Source organism: Boleophthalmus pectinirostris, unplaced genomic scaffold, assembly GCF_026225935.1.
Source record: "Boleophthalmus pectinirostris isolate CB_2022bp ecotype Guang Dong unplaced genomic scaffold, ASM2622593v1 HiC_scaffold_12, whole genome shotgun sequence".
Classification (NCBI taxonomy): Eukaryota; Metazoa; Chordata; class Actinopteri; order Gobiiformes; family Gobiidae; genus Boleophthalmus; species Boleophthalmus pectinirostris.
Window position 1 is genome coordinate 34,256,951 of NW_026571018.1, and position 19,834 is coordinate 34,276,784.

The 19,834-nt window shown below is 39.1% G+C and overlaps 1 protein-coding gene across 1 annotated transcript in view; it reads left to right on the plus strand.

The window, feature by feature from the left end:
• The window catches only part of sh3pxd2b (SH3 and PX domains 2B), a 107,589-nt gene that overhangs the window by 79,687 nt on the left and 8,068 nt on the right, over window positions 1-19,834 (plus strand). Inside the window, 3 exon segments of the mRNA XM_055148274.1 lie at window positions 2,676-2,767; window positions 17,623-17,795; window positions 19,362-19,387. Of these exon segments, the coding sequence (XP_055004249.1) occupies window positions 2,676-2,767; window positions 17,623-17,795; window positions 19,362-19,387 (291 nt within the window).

Sequence of the window (19,834 nt, forward strand, 5' to 3'; positions counted from 1 at the left end):
CAGATACAGACTGGAGGAGGACAAAGAGACAGATTAAATATACTTCTCAGTTTTGCTGCGTTCGTCAGACTCTCTGCTCACAGTATTTGTTGTTGAGAATTTCTTAAGTGTTTGGAATTTTGATTGGGAAACTTTCTGCCAAATTCCCTCGTTCGCCTCCCGTGTTGGAAAATCCAAATGAAGGTTTTAAACTGGGATTTTCAGTTTCCGCACAAAACCTTCGCGTTCGTACGTCAGCGTGTCTTTCACCAAAACATCAACATCTCCGCCGTTCGCCGCCGTGAAAGTTTCCGAGACAACTTCAGACCTCGGCCGGGACGTTCGGAAACAAAACTGCTCCGTGTTTTGCGGAGTCGTTGCTGTTCTAAACAAGAAACGATCCAAAAGAGAGAGAGAGAGAAAAAAAAAAAAGTGAATCAAATGAACTTTAAAAGAGACAAAGATACAAACTGAAGGGAGGGGAGAGGAATAAGAGGAATGGAGAGAGAGAGCGAATAAGAGGGAGGGAAAAGGAGATGAATAGGAGGGAGAGAGAGAAATAGGAGGGAGGGAGGAGGGAGGGAGAGAAAGAGAGGAATGGCAGGGAGAAAGAGGAATAGGAGGGAGGGAGAGGAATAGAAGGGACAGAGAGAGAGAAAGAGAGAGAGAAATCAGAGGGAGAGAGAGGGGAGTAGGAGAAAGAGAGAGAGGAATAGGAAGAATGGAGAGAGAGAGAGAAACATTTAAATAATATATAATAATATAATAGTTAGAAACCAAGTGTCCTCTCTGAGTCTTCTTAAACTGGCTTCAGATGTGTCCTGGTTTGATCCAAGTTTAATCCTGTTCTAGTCCTGCTTTAGTCTTGATTTAGTCTTGATTTAGTCCTGCTTTAGTCCTGTTTTAGTCCTGTTTTAGTCCTGTCCTGTCTTTAGTCCTGCTTTAGTCCTGCTTTAGTCCTGTTTTAGTCCTGTTTAGTCTGCCTTTTAGTCCTGTTTAGTCCTGCTTTAGTCCTGCTTTAGTCCTGTTTTAGTCCTGTTTTAGTCCTGTTTTAGTCTTGTTTTAGTGTTTTAGTCCTGTTTTAGTCCTTTAGTCCTGTTTTAGTCCTGCTTTAGTCCTTTTAGTCCTTTTAGTCCTGTTTTTAGTCCTGTTTTAGTCCTGTTTTAGTCCTGTTTTAGTCCTGCTTTAGTCCTGTTTTAGTCCTGTTTTAGTCCTGTTTTACTTTTTAGTCCTGCTTTAGTCCTGTTTAGTCTGTTTAGTCCTTGTTTTAGTCCTGCTTAGTCCTGTTTTAGTCTGCTTTAGTCCTGCTTTAGTCCTGCTTTTAGTCCTGCTTTTAGTCCTGTTTTTAGTCCTGTTTTAGTCCTGCTGTTTAGTCCTGCTTTAGTCTGGCTTTAGTCCTGGTTTTAGTCCTGCTTTAGTCCTGTTTTAGTCTGGTTTTAGTCCTGCTTTTAGTCCTGTTTTAGTCCTGTTTTAGTCCTGCTTTTAGTCCTGGTTTAGTCCTGCTTTAGTCCTGTTTTCTTTTAGTCCTTGTTTTAGTCCTGTTTAGTCCTGCTTTAGTCCTGTTTTAGTCCTGGTTTAGTCCTGTTTTAGTCCTGCTTTTAGTCCTCCTGTTTTTAGTCCTGCTTTAGTCCTGTTTTAGTCTTGTTTTAGTCCTGTTTTAGTCCTGTTTAGTCCTGTTTTAGTCCTTGTTTAGTCAGTCCTGCTTTTAGTCCTGTTTTAGTCCTGCTTTTAGTCCTGGTTTAGTCCTGTTTTAGTCCTGCTTTTAGTCCTGTTTTAGTCTGTTTTAGTCCTGTCTTTTTTAGTCCTGTTTTAGTCCTGCTTTTAGTCCTGTTTTAGTCCTTTTTAGTTTTAGTCCTGTTTTAGTCCTGTTTTACCTGTTTTACCTGCTTTAGTCCTGTTTTAGTCCTGGTTTTTAGTCCTGTTTTAGTCCTGCTTTTAGTCCTGTTTTAGTCTTGTTTTAGTCCCTGCTTTAGTCCTGTTTTTTTTTTTAGTCTTGTTTTAGTCCTGCTTTAGTCCTGCTTTAGTCTCGTTTTAGTCTTGTTTTAGTCCTTTAGCCTGTTTAGTCCTGCTTTAGTCCTGGTTTAGTCCTGTTTTAGTCCTGCTTTTAGTCCTGTTTTAGTCTTGTTTTAGTCCTGCTTAGTCCTGCTTTAGTCCTGTTTTAGTCCTGTTTAGTCCTGCTTTAGTCCTGTTTTTAGTCTGTTTTAGTCCTGCTTTAGTCCTGTTTAGTCCTGCTTTTAGTCCTGTTTTAGTTCCTGCTTTAGTCCTGTTTTAGTCTTTTTGTTTTAGTCCTGCTTTTAGTCCTGTTTTAGTCCTGTTTTAGTCCTTTAGTCCTGTTTTAGTCCTGTTTTCCTGCCTTTAGTCCTGTTTTAGTCCTTTAGTCCTTTTAGTCCTGTTTTAGTCCTGTTTTTAGTCTTGTTTTAGTCCTGCTTTAGTCCTGTTTAGTCTTTTTACTCCTGCTTTAGTCCTGTTTTAGTCCTGCTTTAGTTGTTTTACTCCTGTTTTAGTCTGTTTTAGTCTTTTACTCCTGCTTTAGTCCTGTTTTAGTCCTGCTTTAGTCCTGTTTTAGTCCTGCTTTAGTCCTGTTTTAGTCCTGCTTTAGTCCTGCTTTAGTCGCTGGTTTCTTGTTTGTTGCGTGTCGGAGCACCTCTGTCCTGGGCCAGCCTGAGTTGACCCTGTGTTGTTCTGTTTCTCCTCAGGCTCTGATCCAGCTGCCTGTCTACATCTCTCAGTGCGAGGAGGTCCGAGTGTTCTTTGAGACCAGACCCGAGGACCTCAACCCCCCCAAAGAGTAAGACACACACACAAACTATACATACACGTACACTGAACAACTCTGGAAAAGTTTACCAGCTTTATAAACGCGTGTGACCTGTTGCCAAGGACTACAATTCTTCAACATTTTTATTTACTTCCAATAGACCTGGCAAAGTTCGCAAAACAAATTAAAGGCGCACCTGATTTTACAGTCTTTAAAAACATGGAAAACAGACCAAATTCATTTTAGATGGTTTGCAGTGGTCCAAAATAATACTTCTTTTACATTATGTGTTCTGATTCTTTTAATTACCGTATTTTTTGGACTATAAGGCGCATTTAAAATCTGCCTTATGTATTAATTGTTGTGCTTACTGACCTTGAACCGATTTTATGTGGTACACGGCGCTCAAAAATCTGTGAAAATGTTTTAGTACAACTTTGGTAAACTACGAAGACGTACCACTTGATGGATTGTCGGAGCATTAAGGCTACTGTAGTCAGAACCCTCGCGGAGTAAAGGGCGAAGTATAGTTCTGTGTCGACTCAGCGCACACTGCCGCCGTTGCCTTGTTGCTTTTGACACAGAAAGAACACATATATTCCATAGAGTTGTGTCCTTTAGTCCGACAAAAGTTGGCCGCATCAGCGCACAAGGAGCGAGCTGTTTTTCAAAGCTTACAGTTTATGCAAATGAGCCATGTGGTTTTAAGTTTTGTTTCTGTAAAACGTAAACAAACGTGCGCAAAGCTGCATTAAACACATTATTACTCATTTCATTTCATTCATTTTCATTTATTTATTTGTTTGAGCCAGGTACAACAAAATTCAAAAACGATAACAAAAATAATGATATGTACATGAACATATTTGGGACCTGGTGCTCAAAAGGAGTAGGATGAAGTAAAAAAAAAACTTATAGAGTTCTACCCCAATTGTTTTACATAATCACATGGTTCACACTTTTTTTTTTTTTTATTATAATTTTTTTTTATATCACCTTTGGAGTGTTTACTTGTCATTATGCAGAAATATACACACATATATACAAAAACATATCCACACGTACATAAATACATATACATGTACACATATATGGATATTTGAGTCGCCCTTGTAGGAAATAAAAAATAAACTTAAATTATCTACCCACATTCATATTCATAAACCACATGTAACAATAACCAAAATATAATATCGTATCAAGTCTCTTTGCTTAAATGAAGAGTTATGGTGCAGCAATAGTTAAAAAAAGACAAAGGGAACTACATAGACCATGATCCTTTGCTCAGTCAGGGCAAACTACAAGTACAAATAACAGTTCTAAGCACTTTTAAGTCTTTGTTCTTTGGATTAAGTCTTGTCAAGGCATTTTAAAAGGAAAAGGTTTATATTAACATAACAGAAAAGTTCATATTAATGTTAAAAGTTGTTACCCTCCACAAAATATCACAATAAATATCGTACCGTGAGATGTATATCGTGAAAATATCGTACTGAGAGATTTGGATTTTGTTACATTCCTAATCGTGAGACTCCAGTACACACCGGGATGAGTTTAGAAGTGTTTTTTACAACTCTCAGACACCAGAGAGGAGTTCTGCTGTCACTTTAACAATCACCAACATGCTAATACACACTTCCAGATTAGTAGCAGACAGCGGACATATCTTGACTTTTATATATATGCAAAAAAAATGTACAAAAACACATGGGAAAATCCTGTACAGGGTCTTTAAATAAATCTTTTGCTTACTGAGCCAAAGGTTGACCCCTGCTGTGTCACTACCATCTGTGGGAAGTTCATGTTTCAATAAAACTTTATGTAGCCTAACATATTTTATAACGATTTGCTTTCAATTCAAACAGAAGTCAATTTAAAACTTTATCATTTAAATAATTGATAATTGGTATAATAATTTAAAAAGAAATCATCCGGCTGTCCAGCTTCTTAAAGGAACTGCACTCTTACTGTTAAAATAAATAAAAGTCATAATCAGAGTACAAATTATGAGTAACTGTATTCAGTTACAGTTACTGTTTCAATGAGTGGTAATTGGATTACAGTTACTTTGTTGAAATAAATGGATTACACTGCGGTATTTTCCTGTTTTCACATTTGGGGCTAAATCCCTTTTTTTTTTTTTCTCAGTAATTCCACTCATTGCCGGACACTAAACCAGGTCTAAACCAGGTCTAAAACAGGATTTAGCAGGACTAAAACCAGGTCTAAAACCAAGTGTAAACTAGGTCTAAACCAGGACTAAACCAGGTCTAAACCAGGTCTAAAACCAGGTCTAAAGCCAGGTCTAAAACCAGGTCTAAATCCAAGTCTAAAACCAGTTTAAAACAGGTCTAAAACAGGATTTAGCAGGACTAAAACCAGGTCTAAAATCAGATCTAAAACCAAGTCTAAACCAGGTCTAAAACCAGGTCTAAAACCAGGTCAAAAACTAGGTCTAAACTAGATCTAAACCAGGACTAAACCAGGTCTAAAACAGGATTTAACAGGACTAAACCATGCTGTGTGGACCGTGTCTCCTCCTCTTCTATCAATAATATTTTTAAAGACTCGGCCTTTTCATTTTCTTTTATCAGACAAAACTTCTTCTTTCTTAGTCTTTGTTACTCTACAGCAAATCAAGTAATCCAAAGTATTCAGATTACGTTACTCACTTTAAGTAACTTAATGGATTCCGTTACAAACTACATTTTGGGGTATGTAATCTGTAATCTGTAGGGGAATACATTTTAAAAGTAACCTTCCCAACACTGATAAAAGTACTACAAATGTGACTTGGAACCTGTGTTACCAGTGTCTAAAATTGCAGATACAGGACACAATCTGCAGAATTCAGTCACTTTTAAGGTCAAACCAACTCGATTTCAGCTTGAAACTGGCAACCAAATGAGAGTCTTGTGAGGTTCATTTTGCTCTGACTGGATAATCACTTTCAGACACCAAATTATACCAAAATTATACCAAAATTAACCAAAACACTAAATTATAAGACCATATTTACCTAGGTTGCGGGGGCGGCAGTCTGTCAAACTTTCCTCTCTCCAGACATTTTTCGTTCAAGTCATTTTTAAATTGGACATTTTATCCGGCAAAACTTTTCTTTTTTTTAAACTGACATTTCTTTAGTTTGACATTATTAGGTATCAGAAAGAACTATTAGTGCATTTTCAGTCATTTGAATTGGCCTCTGATGTATAACCTCATGTGCATTTGTGCGTTATTGCTCGCTGATGTGTGTTTCTCCTCGAGCCCTACACAAAAGCATACATTTGTCATTGTTCCGTGGGCTGATGTCATGTTACGTCCTGCCGCCGGCCCATAATACCCGCTCATTACAGCCTCTAATGGACGTGATCTCACTGCCCCGGGCTGCTTCCTGTTGCCGCGGAAACACACTTAACAAGTCCCCGCTTTGCTGACTGTGCATTTTAAACATGTTGCTGCATCGTGAGCTGCAGACAGCTGACAGTGCATTGTGTTTTAAGCTTTAAGACCTAAGACCCAGATCCAGTCGTGTTGCCTTGCTCTGTTCACACTTGTATCCCGGTGTGTGTTTGAGCAAATATTGTCCAGACAGCACGCATATGTTGTTGAAACATTGTTTAAACAGCTCTTGAGGTCAGAATAAGTCAGCTGTGTACTGTCTGAAATGATTTGTAAAGTGTTTTAGTGTCAAGAGGTTCACTATTGAAGAAAGTTGTATATATATAAACTCATCTTGGTGAATAATTAGGATGCTCTGAATGTAGAAAGTAAACCGCGCTGTGAGGAGAAACAAGCTGCTGGCCCTGACATTTCTGCCAAAAATGTCAATTATGAATCTATTAATTTAATTATTTATTTATCTTTTGGATAAAAAAAACAAAACAAAACATAAATACAAAGGATGAATGACATGTGAACAGAAAACTAAAGTATCACATCAGATTTGCATGTTCAGAAATTCCCTCTCGTTCCTTGGGTCTTCTGTTTGCAAGCGTCTGGCCCTGGCGTTAAAACTGACCAATCAGATTGTTCCTTTGCAGTTGATTGACAGGCAGATACCAGCACTAGTGCACTGGCTTAGTCCCGCCCCCAGACCAGCTGTGTGCTCAGCGCTGACCCTGGCCCTGTCCTGTCATCACTGCACTGGCCACCAGCAGGCGCCACAGTGTTTGTTTGACTAACAGTAGCTTCGTCTGAGTTTCACTTTGTCGGGGTTTGAGAGGAAAAGATAAAAGTATAAATAATGGGATTATTAGAGGAGCAGTTTATGTTTGTTTCCTAAGTTAATCGCCCTGAAACGTTGAGAAGAACATCTAAAACAACCATAGTACAGGCAAAGGATTCACCGCCACATGGAGCACAGAATAAATGAACCAGAACTATTCATCTAATCAATGATGTAATTGTGTCCAGTTGTTGACGCTGATGTGTGCGTGTGTGTTCTGACTTGGCGCGTGCACCGTGTGGTCGGTCAGCTGGTACATTGTGATGGGTTTTTAATGTGTTCAAGCAGAGAGTGTAACAAAAGCTTTCAGTGTTATGGAGGATCATGACAGTGCATGTTCTACATGCAGTAAAACGCACAGGCTCAGACTATATGTGTTCAGACTATATGTGCACAGGCTGTATGTGCTCAGGCTGTATGTGCTCAGACTGTATGTGCTCAGGCTGTATGTGCTCAGACTATATGTGTTCAGACTGTATGTGCTCAGGCTGTATGTGCTCAGGCTGTATGTGCTCAGGCTGTATGTGTTCAGACTGTATGTGCTCAGGCTGTATGTGTTCAGACTGTATGTGCTCAGGCTGTATGTGCTCAGGCTGTATGTGTTCAGACTGTATGTGCTCAGGCTGTATGTGCTCAGACTGTATGTGTTCAGGCTGTATGTGCTCAGACTGTATGTGCTCAGGCTGTATGTGCTCAGGCTGTATGTGCTCAGGCTGTATGTGCTCTGGTTGTATGTGCTCTGGTTGTATGTGCTCAGACTGTATGTGCTCAGGCTGTATGTGCTCAGGCTGTATGTGCTCAGGCTGTATGTGCACAGGTTGTATGTGCACAGGTTGTATGTGCTCAGGTATGTGCTCAGGCTGTATGTGCACAGGTGTATGTGCACAGGTTGTATGTGCTCAGGTTGTATGTGCTCAGGTTGTATGTGCTCAGGTTGTATGTGCTCAGACTGTATGTGTTCAGACTGTATGTGCAGACTGTATGTGCTCAGGCTGTATGTGCTCAGACTGTATGTGTTCAGACTGTATGCTCAGGTTGTATGTGCTCAGACTGTATGTGCTCAGACTGTATGTGTCAGACTGTATGTGCTCAGGCTGTATGTGCAGCTGTATGTGTGTGCTCAGACTGTATGTGCTCAGGTGTATGTGCTCAGACTGTATGTGTTCAGACTGTATGTGCTCAGACTGTATGTGTTCAGACTGTATGTGTTCAGACTGTATGTGTTCAGACTGTATGTGTTCAGACTATATGTGCTCAGACTGTATGTGCTCAGACTGTATGTGCTCAGGCTGTATGTGCTCAGACTGTATGTGTTCAGACTGTATGTGTTCAGACTGTATGTCTGTATCAGACTGTATGTGTTCAGACTGTATGTGCTATGTGCAGACTGTATGTGCTCTGGTTGTATGTGCTCAGGTTGTATGTGCTCAGACTGTATGTGTTCAGACTGTAGTGTATGCTCAGACTATATGTGCCAGGCTGTATGTGCTCAGACTGTATGTGCTCCTAGTATGTGTTCACTGCTGTATGTGCTCAACTTGTTCAATGTGCTATGTGCTCAGCTCATGTGCTCTCTGCTATAGGTCAGTTATATCTGTAAATACAAGCTGCTGGCCCAGGTCCATCTCCACCACAGAAGACAAGTGAGGAATAACTTTGGGCCACGCTAACCCCAGTTAAGCTGAGTATAAATAGCAAATAGAACAGTAATAAAATATAAGTAGTGATTGTAGATGGAATAATACTAAAATACGAGTACTGTATTTTCCGGGCTATAGAGAGCGCTCATACGCCTCGAACCCTATCAAAAAACGACTGCGCGCCCTATACACGAATCCACTCAGGTGTCCCAGCACGACTTCAGAAAACTACAAAGCCGCACCACTCGCAGCGCACGCACAGCGAAAAACACCCACAGCCGCACTCATCACTCCACGCCGACGAGGAACGGAACGAAGGAACGAACTGAAAAAGCGAGTGCAGTGTGCCACTTCTAGACACAACTGATCAACTGAGTCACTGCGAACACGCCAAACAAAGTCCCACTGACCCATCCAACTGTTTCGTTTAATGCGCCTTATAATCCAGAGCGCCTAATAGTGTGGAAAATACGGTAAACTAAGGCTTACATTGGTGAGGAAAAGTCCTAGGAAAATACTTAAAATAATTACAATTGTATACAGTATGTTATCTCAACACATGATCATATATATTTTAATAATTTTTTTATTATATCTATTTTATTATTATTACATCTTTATTTTACTATGTGGTCATACTTCTACTAAATAAAAATCCAGTTTATTTGTATTTTGGTTTGATATTTTGACCACAGAGCCTACATAAACTTGCACGTTATGTCTTGGAAATCTCACTCAACACGTCAGCCCTGTAACCAGCCACGACAGTTACTAGGTGCTAAAAAAATCAAACGTCATTTACGAAAACATACTGGGGTTGTCATCCATGTAACGTCACACCTGATTGCTCAGACTTTTTTGTAGGGTTTTGTATGGTCTGAAGGTCGGTGAACTCTTGGGCGCGCGAAAGGATACAGGATACTGGTTTCATAGACTCTTAACTGTTTTGACCCCGGAGTTGTTTTTCGCACCGGTAACTGTCAAATGGGGCGTCAGCTTTAACCTTGCTGTCATCACGTCTGACGGACAGCGCCGGTCTCTTAACAGCTCCTAGTGTTGAGAGAGAAGACTGGAGAAAGATATATTGGTCTGCACAGAAAAGGGGCCAGTGTTAAAGGAGCCGTGGTACGCTCTTTTTCTCATCTGTGTTCTAATGTTTCCTCACCGCAAACTGACCTGGAGTTGTGTTTTGTTGCATTCGCACATGTTTAACGCACAAACCCTGCAGATTTAGGTTCAGTTCAACCAAACAGGAAGTGCTCCACTGTGTTTTTAAACTCCGCACACCTTCGCTAGAATCATTTGGAAGACTTCAGCCCTGGAATTGCCAATCTCCTCTGAATTAAAGGTAAAAGGTAGCTGTTAAAGGTGCACTGCGACACTTTTCTTGGGGAGGGTCCGCCACATGTAGTCTCCATGTTGATGTATTTCAGCCTGGAATGTTTCATAGTAAGTATTTTATCTATCTCCATGGAGACAAGCAGGCCAAGGTCAGTGGAAGAGGTATTTTAAATGTATTTCTGAACAATAAAATCACATCAACTAAAACAACGACTGAATAGACTTTTAATGCCATACAGTGGAACCTACCAAGCAAAGCAATAACATCTCCCTAAAAAAATAAAATGTGGCGAACTCTCCATCAGCAAAGTTACACAATGCACTTGACTAATAATAAAGAATTACTCAAACATGTGTAAATGAAACAAAACACAACTCTGGGTATTTTTTTGATGAGGTGACAATGGGATTGAACGATCTATCATTTTGGACTGAAAATCGTGATCTCAGACAACATGATTTTGAGAGCATCAAAGTCGCGGGTTTTTTGCAGTGCTCCTAAAGCCCAATTTAAGGGCGAAGTTTAGTTCTGCATCGACTCAACGCACACTGCCGCCATCACCTTGTCGCCATCACCTTTGATTTATGGATCTGCGTCGAGGTCTATGCACCACAAAGTAATTCACCGCCACAACACTAGCAGGCGAGGATGTAAACCTGGCGTTCGCATTCTGTGCTTCTATCTCCAATGTGATAGAAGCACAGAACAGACTCACCATCATCAGCACATCCACAGGGAGAACACTCATATTCCACTGAGTCGTGTCCTTTAGTCCAACAGAAGCTGAACCACATCAGCAGCACAAGGAGCGAGCTGTTTTTTTTAGTGCTTATAATTTATGCAAATGAGCCATGTGGTTTTAAATTTCATTTCTGTAAAATGTAAACAAATGTGTGCAAAGCTGCATTAAACACATTAGTACTCACAGCCCTTATTATCTGCATAAATCTGGCTTTATGGCCCAGCATCAAATTGTCCGTTGCAGGACTCTGGTTTCTGCGATGTTGATGTTCTGCGATGCAAATGTTCATGTGCACTGAAACTTGATTTGAAAAAAAAATCTTGGATGAAATCGAAATCACAATATTTGCCAGAAAAATCACAATTAAATTTTTTCTTAAAATCATTCAGCCTTAGGTGAAATTATAATATAGTTTAAAACCCACAAGCGTCCATTTTGTGTAATATAGGACCTTTAATCTAAAACACGCTGTGAGTTTAGTTTTTGTTTACGATATTCCATATGTCCATTCATAGTTTTGATGTCTTCAGTGAAACAAAAATGAAAAAGTGTACAAAATTTGATTGGTAGTATGTGGAAAAAGCAGTTGAATTGTCATATACCTTAATAATGCCGAATTCCAAACAAGTCTTGAAACAAATATAACTCCTCTAGATGTATATTTGAAACAGCCACTGGTGACGTGAACCCTTGCTCAGCTGTTTTGGTTGTGAGCTTGTGTTGCGTAACAGTAATTGCAGGGCTAACCCTCTGAGACATTCCCAGACAGACACACTTAAATTCTTTCAAAACTGACAATTCAAACTCACCTTTTTACCTGTATCCCGACTTTTATCTTTCTTTAAATTGAGGATATTTGCTTAGTGTGTGCGGTTACTTGCTTGGAAGGAACATCTGGTCGCTCAAAGTCTCGCACAAGGACAATTAAATCAGACACGTCGTTTCTATGGAGACAGAATTTGCTATGAGGTCAGTGTTCCCAGCGGCGCCCCCTAATGTCACCTACAACTAATCATTTGAATTGGGCGACTTTGAAGCGCCGCTCGGACTGCCACTGCAGACAGAAAGCGTTAGATAAGAGCTGTAATATTATTCTGATGGGTCTGTGCTCTTCTGCGCACTCTGAATGAAGAAAGTTTTGGTTTGTTCGGTTTGTGATAAATATCTGATCATTCTGGAGCCGAAGCGGAAGATTGATGTTGTAATGAGTAATGCGCCGATTATTTTAAAGAACTAGAGTAACGCGTCCAGACTTTTTTAGTAGGTCTGACTCATAAAGAAGTAATCTAAGGACGTGTGACATTCAGTTCTAGTCAAATGAAGCTCAGCAAGGTTAGACGTTAGGAGCAAATTTGGAGCCAAGTTCCATATTAGGAATTCTGAACGCGAGTATCATAGCAATCAAAGAGCCAATCAGGAGTAGGGATGGGCATTAGTCGACTAATTGATAATTGATCATTAAGAATTTTGTTGATTACATTCATTTTTAATCGACAAACCAAATGTATGTTGCTGTGTGTAGTGTAGCATAAGGAGACGAGGTTGTGCCTCACAGTTCCACGTTTGGGCTCTGGCACTTCCTTGTAGACACTGTTTGTTTGAGTGTGTTTACAGCACATCAGTGTCCCGATCAGTGTATGATTGGGTTTTTTGAGTATCCTGGTTACATCATTGTGCATGTATCCAGGTTACTGCAACATAAAGTTGAGTGTGCATGCATCCAAAAGACAAACACTTTTCAGTCTTTTCATCAGAACAACAGCCAAGATAATTAAAGTGACCAACATAAATAAAGTGAGTGAAATGATGTTAAATAAAGAGCTGCTCTAAACCTGCACACGTCTGATCTCTGAAAACATGAACCATCTCCAAAGCAACACACACACAGAACAGACTCTTCATCATCGTCATCAACATCCCTCCGTCACAGAGAGAACTTATATTCCACTGAGTCGTGTCCTTTAGTCCGACAGAAGCTGAACCACATCAGTGCACAAGGAAAGAGCTGTTTTTTCAGCTCTTATAGTTTATGCAAATGAGCCATGTGGTTTTAAGTTTTGTTTCTGTAAAACGTAAACAAATGTGTCAAAGCTGCATTAAACACATTATAATGTCAAACGGGCTGATGTGTCTCTAGAGTGGTTGTAATTTTATATGTTAGTTAGTAATAGTAATAATAATGATGATTATTTTAATATAAAAATGTTAATGATTAATCGAAAATCTGTTGTTAATTCTCCCGACGATCGATTAAGAAAATTTAAACAAATGCCCATCCCTAGTTCAAATATTATGAGACTTTCTGGGCCGACTTTGACCAGTAAATCTAAATCTTATCAGTCTTATTATCAGTTTATATGACCAGAATATCAGATGAACCAGTATTTGAAATCCACAGTACCATGGGTGTCTGCAGGATTCTTGGAAAGGTGCGAACAGCCAAGTGACAAACCCTCCACATGCGTGTGCACCATCAAGCACATGCACTTTATTCACATAGGCCTATTCTAATGGTTTCCCTGGTTGTCCTTTTTCAGTTCCTCTGTTTGCTCCACGCTCTTCCTCAGTCTGCTCAGTCTGCACGTGTATAAAGCCTACACGACGCACAGGGATCTGGAGGTCCACATCAGTCTTTTCTTATATCCTCGTCTTCCATCTGAGGTCCACAGGGTTTCATTGACTTACCCGTACAGTCCCATCATTGTTATACACTTCACAAAAATCAATACACCTCTACTGTGCTTTCACTCAAACGTGGCATATTATTCGAGCCTAGTTTAAGTCTTGGCCTCTGTAATGGGTTTGTACCAAGGACACGCCTCTCCATGAGTGACCCCATAGGCTGTAGGGGGAGGGGCTTAATACTGTGAAAGCTCCAATTCATTTAAAGTGAGGATCTGGGGAAGACCTTGGTTTGACTTTATTGAAATGGGATTAGCTGGCTGCCCGTGTCGCCTGTTGTTTGGCTGAGTGACAGGTACACAGAGGCTGGAGTAGCATATATTTATCATGCATTATAAATCTACAGCTCTGACAGCCTACCTCCCGTTTAATGCTAGACACAGCTCAGGAAAGCGAGAGAGGAAGAGAGGAGTGAAGCCAAGAGGAAGTACGGGGGATGACTGTAAGTGATGGAGAGAGGATGGATTCTCCCAGCTGCTGGTCTCCACCGAGATGTTTTTGCTTTGTAGAAGGCTCCGCAACATGATATTTCACTTATTTTTCTCCAACGTGGCATCACATAGACTGGAGCTTTTAAAGACTGAACACATCACAGACTAGTCGGGGAACCAAAAGTCTCAAAAGCTCAATAAAATGATAAAATGGGTTGAACTGGGTCATACTTTTTATTTGTGTTTTTTTGTTGTTGTTTTTTTGTTAACTTTGACCCTGAGGACCAATAATTGGAGTGTCTGCTCTGCCGGAAATATCGCGGAAAAAAATAAAAAGGTGGCCATTTTAGTGTATGAAATTTCTTCAGGGGTTGGTAAGCTGTCAATAAATGCATTCCACATGCAAAGAACACATATGGTGACAACACTGAGTGAAAAAATTATTCTTAAAACACATTTTTACATGATTTTGGCTCAATTTAATGCAAAAAATAAGGCGTTTTTCACTTTTTTTCCAATATTTTCATCTTTACTTCACTGGCAATTAACTATTCTCCCAAGTTATGACGTCAGCCAATGTGCCATTCTTTTCACCAAACATTAAACTCATTCCACAGAAAAAAAATATACAAATCTAACTAAAATCAATGGATCTGTGATGATTTCATTACTAGTTGGGGATCAACAGGCCCAGAACCTCAACAGAATTTTAGGCTACTCAAAATTCCAAAAGGCTCACTTTATATTTAGCATGGTTGTTAAAGTCCACAGTATTAAACATCATGGCCCAGACATAAATAATAATAATAATAATATAGACTTAAACATAACAAAACTCCAAGAGTGTGTCTGCCTGGTCCTAGACAGGTCTGAAATGATCCAGATTATTTTTGTAAAGGTGTGTGGAGTTTAAAAACACAGTGGAACAGAGTGTTTTCTGTCTTGAGAGAAGAACTCAGCGTAAAAATGCAGGGCGTTAAACACATGAATGAAATAATACACAACTCTGGGTATGTTTTTGATACTGAAACAATATTACAACATAGGTAAAATAATATGGGCCCTATAATGTGTAGACAAAATAGTTTACTCTGCACCAAGAGATCTTTTAATATTTAATTTAATAAGATATGGATGAAGGATTTTATATATACTAGGGATGTAACAATAACCGAAATATTGTGATATTTTATCATCAAAAGTCTCACAATAATATCGTGGGCTGTCACAATATATCGAATCATAAGTTCCTTTGCTTAAATGCGTGCTTTTATTGCAGTAACAGCTTAAGAACATCGGGAACTACATATCCCATGATTTATTTCAGTGCAGACAACATGGAGAAATATGTTTTTTACTTAAATTCTTGGGATTATGACGGAAATTATTAAGAATGTAACAATAACCGAAATACCATGATATCGTATCATCAAAGTTCTCGCAATAATATCGTGGACCATCACAATATATCAGATTACAAGTCTCTCAGCAATAGCTCCATTTCAGTGCAGACTACATGAAGAAATAACAGTTCTAACACTTTTAAGTCTTTGGATTAAATCTTGTCAAGACACTTTAAGAGGAAAAAATAGCATATTCACAGTTTTGTTCGCCTCCACAAAATATCGCAATAAATATTTGTACCGTGAGATGTATATCATGAAAATATCGTACAGAGAGATTTGGATATTGTTACATCCCTAATCGTGAGCCTCCCCATCGTATCGTGAGCTTTCCCACGATATCACAATAAATATTGTACCATGAGGTTCATACCGTGACGATATCGTATCGTGAGACTTGGATATCGTTACACCCCTAGTAATGATTCACACCAAGGTATTTTAAAAGCAAAAAAGTGTCCTATCTACAATTATATTTGCCTCTTCAAAATATCGCAATAAATATCGTACCGTGGGATGCATATTGTGATAATATCGTACTGTGAGATTTAGATATCGTTACATCCCTAATATATACCTAACCAGGAAGTAAAATTATAAATTACACACATAGAACAAAACTATTTTAGCGAACTGTGTCTTAGTGAAATGCAAAAAACACAACAAACCACAACAAAACATCGTTATTTTCCCATTTCGAAAAATGTAAATGAAAAATGACCATAAACTATTCTCCTCTTCTGATTTGACCTCATATTTGAACTCTTTCACACAGTCTCATGCCACACTCTTAATTATGTTTTAGCAAAATGAGTAGTCTATCTGTCAAAAGCACTTTAAGTCAAGTCGTGTTTACTTGTGAACGTGGAAGTGAAAGTGCAGTTCTCAGCAGTGTACTCTATAAAAACAAAAGTATTACTTCACTTGTACAAATTGTAGTAGTTCCGACTGACATGGGAAGTAGTACCATGGATCATTTTACCCATTTCAGATAATTACGTCCAGCTAACCCTCCGTGTTTGAGACCGCAACACTGCCCAAGCCTATTTTCTAACACTATAATACTCCAGATCATTGCATTGCTGATCTTGGCTGCTTCTCGCCTTTCTTTTTATAGGCTGATAATGCGTTCACTTATACGGCCGGAGATTTATCATGTTATTAACAGTTTCACCAATCGAACAGTGTTTTTGAGGCTGGGAGCGGCCAATTCAGGAAGAAGGACTGTGTGCCAAGGAAAATAAGAGGAGAGTGAGTGAGTGTGAGTGTAGCTGTGTTTAAGGCAGGAAGGAAGATGAAGAAAGGTTATATTGGAACACTGGTTTCAAAGGTGCTGTTCTTTATTTGATTTGTTTTAAAAATGTGAAAAACTAGGTCATTTTATACAGTTTGCAGTGGTCCAAAATCATTCGAAATATCAATATATTGATATATCGTTTAATGTGGTAATACAGAATCAGTATTGTGGGCTGCTGTATTGATATATATCGCCAAGAGTATTTTTTTGGTATATTTTACTTAAATATTTAGTTACAGAGCTAGAGTTTTGTTGCTTGTTCAGTTGAAGGAAACACATTTGACTTTTTAACTGTTTTGAGGATTAAAATGTTTGTGTTTTATATGAACTTTGCACAAGAAGTGGTTTAACAAAGACTTTTAGTATCACAGCCACCATTTAGCTTTTATTTTTTTACTGAACCCTATTGAATCGATTTGAAATATATCGTATCTAACCGAAAGTGCATTGTATCGAGACATGTATCATATCATGGCCTATGTATCAAGGTATATATCGTATCGGCAACTTCTGAATGATACCCAGCCATTGTAGGGGTGCACCAATACAACTGAACATTTTTCAGTATCAATATTGTATTTTGGTCTGTACATTTGGGTAATAAGGCGATTTACTTGACATTTTTGGCACAAAGACCTTGTAATATTTTTCAAAATAGTTTTATAGTTACTTTAAATGAGAAATAACAGTTACGAAACACATTTGGATCATTTTATACCATGGACTAAGGGTGTATCAGTGCACAAAAATCATGGTTCAGTTTGTACCTCAATTTTGAGTTCATGGTTCAGTTCATTTTTGGTTCAGTTTGGGAACAAAATGGAAAACCATTTTCTTGTTGTTTATTTGTGTGTTTATTAAACCAACAATTAGTTTTAACATTATACAAACGGGAAAATAAAATAAATGCAAAGTGGCGCTTGTTAATACTGATAAGTTAAATAAAATATTCTCAAATAAACAACAAATGTATGAAATATTATAAAAAATAAATTCCTTGTAAACAGTAAACAAATCTTTTCAAAAAGTAAAGCGCAGCACTAACAATTCCAGCATGAACTTTTACTCCATCTTCAGATTTTTGTCCAGAAAAAACAACTTGTCCATATTATCTGTGCAGATCTGCTGCAGTTACAATATCACTGCAGGGGGGTGGAGATTCTACACCAGCGAAAAATGAGGACCGCGACGTGACGATCGTAGTTTTGCAAGGATTCACGTGGTTTGGAGGGACGTACTCAAGGCAGGGGGCAGTTGTTGTCAAGGCAGCCACCCTAACTATAAAGCGCTGCGGTAAACACTGCCACCCCATTCACGGACGAGTTCTTCGTAACTATTAAAGAGCCGAGTCTTCCGTGTAGCTGCACATGTAGTGGCAGAAAGTAAACACACACAAATTGCGCGAACTCACTTGTACATTGCCCTGCACCGAACCCATCGTCCCATACGGAAACAGTTCAGCACGAATACATGTACCGTCACACCCCTGTCATGTGCTGTTTGTGTTTTCAGTCTGTGCATTAGTTTTGGGTGATATCGGCAGACACATAAGGGCAAAGTATCGGCATTAGTATCGAAACAAAAAAAGCTGGATTGTGCGTTCAAAATTCCGAGCTTAATAATTATTTGTTGCAATTAGTTTATAAACGCTTTTCTCAATTCTCAGAGACCAGAGCGGACTTTGAGCGTGTGCTGTGACGATAAAGCAACAACTACCATGCTAATACTCACGTCCTGATTATCGGATAACAAAATGCTTTCTAATAAGATGCAGACGGTACACAGCAGACTTACAGTATTTTCACCTCAGAGCTGCTTATACATTATATCTGCACTGGGGGCAAGACACATTTTGCATTGGAGAAAATGGGGTTCAGGCATGTTAAATGTGCTCAGAGAAGGCTCGGATCTGGGCTGTGGTTATACGAGGGCGTCTGGAGACAGCATTAGCCTGAATGGGCGGCGGACTATTACTGTCAGTGATGTCCAAAGCAGATACAGCAGCTGCTCCGTTGAATTGCGCATCAGCCTTTGCCTCACACGTGGGTTTTATCTGGAGCCTCTTTCCCCCTCGCGCACTCGTGGCTGCATATCATTTTGAAGCATTTTAATACATTAGGAATCCCACTTACACTGCACCGAAATCAATACATGTACAAACGGTCAACCACTATTGATTCGGGGAGACATCTTAACTAATCATACAATCACTTACTATGATTCCTGACTAAAGAAGCCCGCACGAGCAAATTCAGATTAATTGTACGGAGCAGAGCAGCTTGATGGATGGAGCTAATCAACATGTTACGGATGATTTCAAAGTAGACTACCAGCGAAGCTTAAACCGCCTGTGTCAGATTTTCCATATTGTATAAGCAGCTGTTGAGGTCAAAATAAGAACGCTGTGTGCCGCCCAGATCTAATTATAGCGTGTTTTATTGTCTGGTGATCAGGAAGTGCACTATTAGCATGCTAGTTGTTGCTGTTGTTAGCTTTATTCTCGATATGCATAAGTGAGGAATGACTTTAGATCGTTTGAAATGTCCTAGAGCTAAGCCACAGATGTTCATATTGTCTTCTTACATACTTTAACTTCTTGGGTTCTTTTTAAAGACAATACAGTAAAAAGACATGTCGAAACATGTCAGCAAGGTAAATACACTTTACTAGTCGCTGGAGAGAAATGAAATTGGGTGGAAACACTAGGTGGCGCCAGCCTGGCTAACACAGTACACCATTAAATGATCATTAACTGGATACTGTACTCACTGATTTGTTTGTCCTGCACTTTCCTTATTAACGGTATGTATTTTATCATTGTTGTTCATAAAATTTTATACTTTTTTCTTTTTTTTTCAGGGAACCAATTGGGAAAAAGAAATCTGGTAAGATTATTATTCTATGCTATAAATATATTACCCATAAAACAGCTTAAAGTGCTTTTGGTTGATCAGTGGAAAGACCATAGACTGTACAAACAAATGGACATACAGTAGCTGACCCAACAGGAAGTGAGCATGGGCAGGCTTCTGGCTCCATCGACTGGCTCTATTTCACTTTGTATAGACCTTTTTCACAATGGCCGGAAGTGCCCCGATGTAAGGTAAACGTCACTTACGTTAATGCTTTTCTATGGCAAAATATCAAATCTTCAACCAACAAGGTCCACAAAACATAAACATTCTTCTTGAAGAATTTGTCCACAAATATCAAGGGAAGAAAGACGAAAACGTAAAGACTAACAACAACGACACGACGATTAGTGAACTACTCCTGAGCAAAACTAACCTCAGACTGATTCTACAATTAAAATTAAAAATTGATTTCGTGAT